A 10,678-nucleotide genomic window follows, 5' to 3' on the forward strand; every position below is an offset into this window, starting at 1 on the left:
ATATTTTAAAAGCTAGTGGTCGTAGTAATCGCATTCCAAAAACGCCGCTCTCGTAGATTGTTTTTTCCCAGCCAGGTCCTGTAGGGATGAGGCCAGGGCTGGGGGATTCGTCGCCGGAAGCGTAAAGGAGCCAAGCAAACGACGTGAGGCTAGCGGACGCGGTTCGTGGGTGCGGACGACGTCTGAGATACGGTCGAAACAGCCGTAGTGGGGACCTTGCTTCCAAAAAGGCTGAATATTATTTCCGGCGGGCACACAATACTAAGACAGCATGCTTGTGGCTGATGCGAATCGCAGGAGGTGGATAACAGGACAACCAATGCACATCAAATAGGTCGGACACGGCACATGGGACAACAGTGGTCGCCGCCATGTTTACATAAAACGAAGCTAAGTCGTCCAAGCTTCAGTTTAGTACACAATGCACTCCAACATGCTTTATTGCAAATAATTATATAGATGTAAAAACCCTTTAAATTTACATGTGAAAGTTGGAACGAAAGTCGACTATAACAAGCACATTCACTTTGCGCCAAATGAGTTTCGTCGGGACCACTGTGGTCGAACCAACGAACATCACCGCATCGCCATCGCTATCGTAACAAAACTGGAAAACGAAGCGAGTGACAAACTTCATCGAAGACCGTTCTTGGAAAAAAAAGTGTCCCAGGTGCCGGCGTACCCATGGAGCCAACTGTGGATATGAGTCTAATTGGTGAGTGCTTGTCCATTCGTTTTACTTTTTCAGTCCTTTCTTTTCGGCGCGATTATGACGTGGTCTTGTGTGCGGAGGCAGCGTGAAAGCGAACATGTGTGGCTCCTTGTCGCATACGTGCTTTGCGAATTGGATGACCCTCGAGCTTTTGCCAAGGAAGTCCCGGAACCTACCGGTTACTGAGCGAGCAGTTTGATTGCAGGAACGCACCCAGAGGCAAACGTCCCACCGAAGGCACGGGTAGGGGGAGGGCGGACTTGTTAAGTGTATCAGGGAGCTTTATCTCGTGGATAGGTGGACAAGGCTTGAGTTCTACAAATCGGGTGGCGGTGTGTTTTACGGAACCTGTGACTGCTAGGTACGCGTTACGTGCTAGCGCTAGTATTTGCACCCGGTTTGCTTCCACTGCGGTTCTTCAGATTCAAGTTTGGTTTTCATTCTCGAAAACTACTCGAAATGTTCCGTGCCGTGCGCCTTTAGAAGCGGTATCTGTATTGATCTGTTGCTTGCGAAGTGTATAAAGAATTCTTTTCTGACTGGCACACGGACTTTTTATGCAAAATCCTGTATATGCTGCACTTATTCGTTAGCCCTCTGGCAGTACTTTATTGTGAAGGTAGGTTAAAATAAACGCCACTGAGTAGTTAAAAAGAAAACAAGATGTTCCGAACAACTTTCTTCAAGAGACCATAAACTGATTTTCCCACTATTTCCGCCTCAGCTTTCCTCCTCAGTTCCTAAGCAAAGTGAGAAATCATGTGGTCGTATTTCACTGTAACCAGGGTTGTAAAAGTTACTTCAAAAATGTACCTAAGATACAGTTACAGTTACTCATACGAAAATGTACCTAGGTACGTATCTAGCTACTCGCTTAAAAATGTACCTAGGTACAGGTACAGTTACTTCAAAGGTACTTTTTTATTTTCACGCCAAGTATTTTTCTCAAATTTGTCACATTATTATTAGAAGTAAATCTTTTGTATACTGGGATGTACACAAAAACAAGTTTGATAAGCATGCTTTATTGGTGTCAATGGGCCCGCCCTGTTCCCGCCCTGTTCCCGTGTGCTAGCTACCAGCGAAGTCAAAGCTAGCGCGAGCCCAATGCTCTGTGCATTCCTGACTCGCGCGTGGGCTCGTGCAGCGTGGGCACCGTTACGGGCTCCATGCGCGCGCTTGTAGCTTCGGCTGCGCTCGCACCGAAGCTGAAACAAAGTATAGTTGAGTTACACCAAACTCTGGATGTAGTGCTGGTAAAGCCTCACCGTCCTTTTCGGAGCACAAAGCACTGCGCGACTCGCGCGACTGTGGTGTCTGCTCCGCGGGTGTCGCTTCTCTGCAGCGCGCCGGTGCATGCCAAGGAGCGCACTCAACGGGTTAACTCGACGTGATCCGATCGTGACTTCGCCAGCACATCGAAAATGAATCGGAATTTTTGAAGCAAATATCAGATACCGCAATATTAGAAGCTGCTGCCCAAAAAACAACTCTAATCTGAACTAAAACATTTCACAACAATGAGGGTCGTTAGATGCTGCTGCAGATACCTGAAAAGAAGTGCAGGCTGATAAAACTAAACATCCTGTACCACCAGAACTCAGTGTTACATATTTGATTGTATTTTTTTATCTGACGAGCAGATAAACTTTATTTAAAAAAAATTTTTTTTTGTGTGTTTAATTTGTTGAATTTTATATATCCTGTCTTAAAAAGGCGACAGGCGCTGTGTTCCAATAATAGAGATGGGCTTTATATAGCAATGCGGAATTATTTCATTTTCAAGTAATATGCCAACATATGCCGGACCCTGCTCCAAAAGGGCCACTACCTGCTCCAAAAAATATTTTGCCTGCTACAAGGCCTGCTCCAAAAGGTCAAATGGCACTTCCATCACTGTGTAAGGTTTGTTATGCTCCGTACTATGTGCGTTTACGTCCGTCAGTCGGCCAAGAGATTGACGCTGCGTCGCACGTCAGGGTAGCAACTTTTCGTGCGTACAATACGCCTGCTACTGATTTGTCGTTGTTCTCAACTGCGGATGTTCGATAACTGGGACTTAGAACTTTGCAGAACCCCCTCGAAACCGTTGTTTAAAGCCTGTCCCTGCGTCAACTCACTCTTCGTTTTCGACGTGTTTCGACCCATTCACCACTCTGACTTCACCTATATATTATATATGACGAAGTAGAGGTCCATCGGTAGAACAACGGAAACTTTATTTTCGACGTTTCAACCGGAGTCTGGTCTTCGTCAGGAATGGGTAACAACGAAAGGTTTGGTCATACTTATGCAAAATTACGGTGCAAGTCCATTTTTCACGGCGTCTGGAGCGATGGTAAGAAGTCGTTACAAAGATGTCCGGGTGCGCTAGGTAAACTAGGCTTCCGAGAAAATGAACCGACCCACAACAATTATCTGTAAGCTGCCTTGTCATTGGTCATTTAGATATCGTCTTCATTTTAGTTTTACTGGAAGCAACCAATGTTTCCCTTTTTAATGCCCGCACGTCCGGAATTTTCCGCCGCTGTTGATTATCTTTGGCGTCTGGCAGAAATATCGTTTTCGTCTCAAGTGCTAATGCTGAAACCTAGTTGGATTAGTGTCCTGCGCCGCTGAGCTGTTCTGATACGGTGCAATAAGTATTAACTAGCCATGCTTTACTTTCTCAAGAGGTCTCACAAGGAAGCACTAAAGAGTGTCGACAAGAGCAAGACGAATGTCGACGGGGTAAAACGGAAAGCCGCGGCACCCAAGGAAAGACCCGAATGTAGCACAGGGCCTCCACAACATAGAATAACAGCAGCCCAGCCATCAGTGGCAGACTACATCAGGAGCTCGAAGCCTCCGTTCGGCCAGAGTACGAGTGCTTCGATTATCTGCCCTTGATGTTTGTATCCTTCTACTGCTGCAATAATTTTTGACAACGAAGCCTGCCAGTTTTGTTGTGCTTAATTATGTGAAATGAACATTTACAAAGGTCTCCCAATACTATTTCCCGTACGTAATTATAACTGTGACTCTGGAAGTGGTATTTGTAGGGGGTATTTTAGAAACCAGGAGGGAGTTTCTTCAGACATAGGTATTTTCAGTTTTGTAAAGTGCAAAATTTGAGTTCGATTTATTGCGTGGAAACACTACGTGATGTTAAATTGCTTTAAGACTGTAATTATAATTTATTTTCAGTTATATGTTATATTGTATTTTCTACGATTTTGACGAAGTGAATAAAAAAGTACCTGTAAAAAGTAACTTCACTTAGTTACAAGTTACTGGAAAATGTACCTAAGATACAGATACAGATACTGAGAAATGAAAGTACCTAGGTTTGTACCTCAGGTACAACAAAAGTACCTAGTTACCGATTTACAGTTACTTGTACCTAGGTACTTTACAACCCTGACTGTAACCCAAAGGTTTCCCAAAAGTCTGAGAGTCGGCAAGGACAAAGCCCTTAATAAAATCCACGCTTCCCATTTTCGCAAACTCCAACAACCATAAAGCGAGCGACGAGACAAGTGATAGCGACCCTTTTCGTTATCACTCGGTCATCCGCGCAACGAGGCAAACCGCATGAAAGCGACGGGAGCAAGCGATCAAGGTGATAAGCGACGTTTTCTTGAAATCCAAAAACCACGCGGCGTAAAGAGCGACAGTAGAAAATTTCCATCGCTTGAAGCGTCGCTCGCTAAATCCCTTGCATGTGGTTCGGCCTTAATTGTGTGAACGCGGGAGGTGCATGCCACAAGTGAGTGCTGTGCTGCCACTCACTTCCAAGTGCCTCTGATTTCAAAGCTACACTGCCATTTGCTTCCAAATGCTGCACAGTCCTTGTGTGCTGGCACTTTAACGCCACTTAGGAAACTAACACAAACGCATCAAGGAATTAGCCATCTGGTGTGTTTACCGCACCATTGGTTTTCAGGTAGGCAGGCTTTTAGAATAAAATTGGGATTAACCTGAGTTCCATAAAACCCATACGGGTTATGAAAACTGGGAACTATTACCGCGCACGCAGCTGGCCTAGTTGGCTGTGCTCGTGTGTCCTAACGGTTACCGTGCTTGTCTCCCACACGAATGACCGAGGTTTGATGCCTGGCCACTGGTACACCCTTTTGTGGTTTCTGTAATGCCACACTCTGGTAAATTTGCGAACCCTGTCGCTTATTTGAGGTTAGGATGTTCTACGCCTATTGTTCCAGAAGCCCAAGCGTCTACATAAGAGGCTCCGCGTGGCGAGCCTGAGTTAGTCTAGCCCCTGCGTTTGATAGTGCTGTTTCACTGACATCGAAGCCTGCGACTCTAAGCTTCTTTTATTTTGTTTTGAGCGCAAGTTCGCCCCATTAAACGTTTAGTTCCTCACTTATTTGCCGCCTCATCATTTGTCATTCGTGACAATATCGGGGCTTATTTGAAAATAGAGGTCTGTACACAATGCCTTTGATATCCTTGGACAGTGTCCTCCGCATGATTGCAACTGGTTAAGAAAGTGCAGTTTTTGCATGTCGCTCAGTTTATACAATCCTGTATCCAGAAAATAATCCCTAGGCTAATAACGAGACTATCTTTAATTTTGTCAAGCCTCCATGGTATGCATACTTTACAGTAAGATTCGTGGTTTGATAATCCAGTTTGAATGTTACCGTAATAAAATTCATACCGTTTGTTTTTCCGCTGAGGACTTATTATTGAAATTTTTACTCACCCATCTATGATGGTCCAACTGCCCCAAAAAGATATTTGTAGCATTAAATCTCCTTGATTGTGTGGATTGAATGCAGCTCAAGATTCAATCTCCTGCAAAGGGGCAGCGAAAGCGGTTTTTCATGCTGTAAACCTGCAGCGCCGAATGCGTGACGGTGCAGCCCTGCAGGTGGCTGAAGTGAGCAGCTCGAAGAGGGTACTGACTCCTGACAAGCTGGCAGCCGTGGGCAGTAAGTCGTTTCTCTTTGCTCCCAACACGCCAAACTCTGCCATTTACTTGCAGCCATCAATATGACTTCATGTTGGCCACTTTGAGGTTGCTTGCATGTGAAGAAAGGCACCATTCCTTATGATAATGTCAGGCCTGACGGAAGAATCTCCTAATCATGGACATCTGTACAGAGTGTTGCAATACTTGACACCATAAGGAATCGCTCTGCTCATTGAAGGGTAAGGTGATGTTTCAGGGTGTTGGGAAAACCGGGAATTGTCAGGGAAAGTTTAGTTACCGGGAAAAATCAGGGAATTGTCAGGGATATTGACAAAAAGCGACCCCAGTCAGGGAAAAAGAGCCGGAGACACCATTGAGCGCCCTGAGCAAAGGCTTGAGAAATTGGGGGCAGAAAAATAGGCAATTAATTCTGCTTATATAGCGGAGCGCGGGCTCTGCTCACCCGATGTAGGGTGTGCTACCCGATGCAAAGGAAAAAGCCGACAAATCCATTACAAAACTTGGATTGGATTGAGGGGGCGACACTAGGCTAGACCAGTTAGGGCTACTAGATATAGTAACAAATAAAAAAGCCGCAGGCCCCCATACAATATCCGAAAGTGTGCATCTGGCGGCCGTGCTGCCATTCGGTTATGAACGTGTGTGGTTGAGCGTTGCGTTTTCATCGTGTTTCCGGTAGTGGCCTCTTCACTGACGATGTTGGGTGCGAGAAAGTGCTGGTCTAATTTGGACTGGACGGACCCGAATATTTCGGAATATGCAAGTTGGATTAAGCCCGTGCAAAATGATCCTCACTGTGCTCAACTCCTTGTGCTGTAATGGTCTTTTATATTTAACCGCCTATACAGTGGTCAGGGAATTTCGCCTGAAATTGACAGGGAAAACCTGGAAAAGTCGGAAGTAAAAAATAATAATTTGCTAGACACCCTGTGTTTGTACATATCCAACAACTCAGGTAAATCATTTTCAATTGTTTCCAACATCCTCATGTTTGTTGTCAACATGCAGAAATTTAGTTGGTCGTTTTGCCTCCGTTTACAGAAGATCGCTTTGGCTGTCGTCAAAGACGTAGCTTTGTTTACAGCTACACTTATCAATTTTCTCCACGGAGCCACAATAGGCCGTGGTTACCGAGGAATATTGGGTACTATTACCGTGAATATGAGCTGAAACGCCATGACACCTTGTGCTCGGGACTATTTGTGTTGTTTGTCGTATCACTGGGAAAACACTTGTGCACGCTGAGGCCGAGACCCATTCACTCCTGTGCTCGTTACGACGTTCCATTCCTCGTCACGATGGGTGCACCATGCAACCCAATGTCTATAGACACTTGTGAAAGCCACCTTTTTAGATAATTGGCCTCTGCATCTTTGCCACTGAAAGGACCAACTAAATTGTTATTTACGAACTTGCTTTTTACTTGAGTGAATTTGACTTTCTTTTGCAAACAGCTGCACGATTAGGTCTTGCTGGAGCATTCACCAACACGCCCTCAGCACCGGTATTTCTGCTGCTGCATTGTAAATGAGACATTTAGCTGGGGAATGCTTTAACAGTCATCACACAGCAGTGACGCGCGGCCTGCCGGTATAGTGCTCATCCCATATGACGACAGGCAGTGTGGGCAGCGAGAGAAACCCGTAGCCCTGGGTTTTACAGCGCGATTCTTGGTTCTCTCGAATGGCAAGAGTTATGCATGAAACCGTTCGCAAACTTTAATCAAAAACAAGCTCTGCGGTACTTATGTGCAGATCCTCGATTTGTGCAACAATCAGTTTGCGATAAATGGCTCACACTCAGATCTTGGTTCATATTTATAGAGAATGACAAGTGTGACCCTTGTTACCTTTGCACCCAATACCGAACACGCCGTCTCGCTACCATACAGCCGGAAGCGCACTGTGGCACGAGCACACGAGGAGATTGTCTTTGCGTCGGTTGGTGCCAGTGTTTACGGAGCAATGTGCCAGGCGGCGCTGATAGCGCCACACGTGCCGTTTCAGTTCATACCGGCCGCAATAGCACCTGATGTCAAGAAGCAGCAGTTCTTAAAGAAGCATGGTAAACTAACGTTTCATGCATTGTAAAAGAGAAAAATTCCACTGGTTGAGAACACATCTTCAGACTGCAACCCATCGCCTGCACCAAGCCGCTCTTAAGGTTTCCTTCATGTTAGCACAAGGCCAAATGGACTTCGACTTAGACATCAAATAAGGTTTAAATCTTCGTTCCTCTGGGCCCTTCATTGCAGGAGCGCAAAAGAGCTTATAATTTTTGACACTTATGATTTCTCACTTTTTTAATGCTTAATTCACGGCTAGCTCAGCTCTTAAGTACTGTGACAGGCTCTATAAAGCAATTCTTTCCCGTCTTTCTGCGGCAGTGTTCTCCTGTTTGCCCCAATCATGTTTAAACTTTACAGATGTCATGACAGATCTTGTTCTCCTATCTATTCCGAAAAGTATTATACAGCCCTTCTGTTAATTTAAGGAAGACCTAATAAAACAAGCGGCAAAAGCGATCATCATTTATATCCGCTGTTTGTTTTTGTGCATAACAACAAACAAATTTTAGTGTCTTTAGGTATTCAATAATGTAAAAAAAAAGAGCTGGGGGAATCCTGGGAAAGTAAATAAAAGTGCCAACTTCACAGACATTGGCATGATGCAGGTTAAATGGCAATTTCGAAATAAAACTCCGAATAAGGCGAGCAAACATTGAAGTAATAGATTCAAGCATTTATAGGGATCAGGCACATAGCCAGGGTGGGCTTATGAGGCCCGCCCCCCCCCAAAAAAATCTTACACTTTGCTGGGGCCTCCTCTTGCCCCTCCCTTTCATACAGCAGTTTGTCATGGGCGCCCCTCCCCCCGAACCGAAATCCTGGGTACGTACCTGATAGGCATGTGCCTAAACTTACGTGCCTTGACTTACTATATTCAGTAAGGACTAATGTTCTTGAAATGTTGGGATAGATCAGCTCTGTCACCATATTATGTGGTCAACCTGGAGGTGGGCCACAGTTATTGTCAATTTTCATGAGGCGCTTTCGAACCTACTTTTACGGCTCTCCGTTTAGACCGCCAGATGCTGTGAATTTTTGCTTAGTTTATGTATACTGTAAAACGAACCCGCCCCGACAGTTTTGTGTACCACCCCCCCCCCCCCCCTAATAGTTTTGTGTCCTAGCCACGAGGTGCCGTTGATTTCAAAAGTCGCCATTACTCCATTCACCACTACGCTGACTGGGCCGTAGAAGCTGCATGCTCGTTGGTCCAGTCAACTGTCAATTTCAAACCACATGATCAACCCCCTCACCTCCTGCAGACTCACATGCAGTGAGTGAAGTCAAGCAATCAGAGACAGGACTTTGATTGGTTCGGCGAAAGGCACTGAGTTTAGGGTGAACGTAGTATAGCCCAGAGCCGGCTAGCTGTGCCAATTTCGAAACAAAGTTGTCGTTTAGAAGGTTTTCAGATTTGAGGTGGTGAATATTTTGGCTGACCTATTTCTGGTTGATAGACCAATAGATCCTTGCTAATTGTTCACAGTTGCATCTTAATACGTACAATATAAAAAAAAAATTAACATGTGATTGTGATGTGCTTTTTCTAGGGCTACAGTGAAACCCAATTATATTGAACCCGGTTAATTCGAAATATCCCTTGTATCGAACTATTTGTGAACAGACTAGTAGCTGCAATAAAAATGCAGAGTGAAAAATGTGGTTACATTGAACGAAAATTGCAGCGATAGATCGAACTGCTCTGCAAGCTGGCTTTCCCCAATGCGAGCTATCATTGGGGGAAAGCCAACTTGCAAAGAATGCAGTTTTCTTTTTTTTTTTTTTTGGCAACCGCTTTATTTGTTTGGAAGAAAAAGAAAAATCTCTTTTGCGTAGAAAGAGGGTGAGACCTTAAAAAGCCTAGAAGCGGCCTCTGAAGAGCCGCATGGAGCGTCCCTTATGACCTACAGACGCTCCTTCGAGAGTAAACGTTTCTAAATGTGGCGTGCTTGTTCGTTGTCAAATTCATTAAATGTTTTATATAGAATTACTCGCTAGATCGAACTGGTAGACGGGTCTTTCCGAGTTTGATAAACACGAGTTTGATTTGACAGCAGTGCATATAGATTTTTTTTTTTTTTCATTTTCAGATGCCTTCGACATGTACATCGGGCAAGCACCCTTTGATGTATCGCCTGGATACGGGAGGGCCTCATTAACAAGTATATCGCGGAGTAACTTCAAGATATCGATAGGGAGCTGCAGTTTTAAGCTACTTCTGGGAACTGACTCAGTTTTTCTGCAGATGTGATGACGGTGCTGGGTTATTTGCTTTTGTCATGCACGTAATATATCTGTTTCGTCAACTGTACCTGCTTTTGAGTCCTTGTTTTAGTTACTTTGCATGCTCTTTTCAGGAAGGTGGTTCGGATTTCATTTTAGTGGAGAGCCTCGGAATACGAAAGGCAGACCGCGGGTCGCCAGCTTACCTTTTTTTCGAATGGAAATTGCACGGGTGGCCCTGCATCACGGGTGGACCTGCATAACGGGTCGACCCGCATAACCGGTTGACCCGCACAACAGATCGACCCGTATCTGGTCGGGTGCTCCTGTTTGCGACCCGTTCACATATAGAACGACCTGTTTGCATACGAGCCCCGTATGCCCATAACATCGTATGACCCAAACAGGTCAACCCGTATGAAAATTATATGCATTTTTTTCAGTAGGACAACAAATTCTAGCAGTAGTTCGACACTCAGCATACAAAGCACAGAAGTGCAGGTGACTTGAGGTTGCGTCACTTTAGGCTTGTAATAACCTCCGAGCTTCTTGACACGCAGAGCTCTCGTCTGGCCATCCCATTCGTCGGGAGAAAATGAGATAGAAAACTATTCGGCAGAGATACCTGTGGGAATGCGAAAGCGTTGTAGTCCCTTTTGTGAGATATATTGGAATGACGTTTTCGATCAACTTTAATGCAAAGACAGCACCGATGAAAATCCGAAGAGCAAGTGACGTG

The 10,678-nt window shown here is 45.0% G+C and overlaps 1 protein-coding gene across 3 annotated transcripts; it reads left to right on the forward strand.

Annotated features, from left to right (window-relative positions):
• Positions 1-2,568: 2,568 nt before the first annotated feature.
• Positions 2,569-10,027, forward strand: LOC115309861. 3 transcript variants are annotated; one of them, XM_029968114.4, is made up of 4 exons: positions 2,569-3,572; positions 5,494-5,646; positions 8,500-8,538; positions 9,807-10,027. In XM_029968114.4, the coding sequence occupies exons 1-4, from the start codon at positions 3,368-3,370 to the stop codon at positions 9,965-9,967; spliced, it is 558 nt and encodes a 185-aa protein (XP_029823974.2). In that variant the 5' UTR covers positions 2,569-3,367; the 3' UTR covers positions 9,968-10,027. The 3 variants fall into 3 exon arrangements, with proteins under 3 accessions (XP_029823974.2, XP_029823975.2, XP_029823973.2); XM_029968113.4 differs by having other exon boundaries at positions 2,570-3,572; positions 8,497-8,538; XM_029968115.4 differs by lacking the exon at positions 8,500-8,538.
• Positions 10,028-10,678: the final 651 nt, after the last annotated feature.

Source organism: Ixodes scapularis, unplaced genomic scaffold, assembly GCF_016920785.2.
Source record: "Ixodes scapularis isolate PalLabHiFi unplaced genomic scaffold, ASM1692078v2 PGA_scaffold8__174_contigs__length_109621045, whole genome shotgun sequence".
NCBI classification, from domain to species: domain Eukaryota; kingdom Metazoa; phylum Arthropoda; class Arachnida; order Ixodida; family Ixodidae; genus Ixodes; species Ixodes scapularis.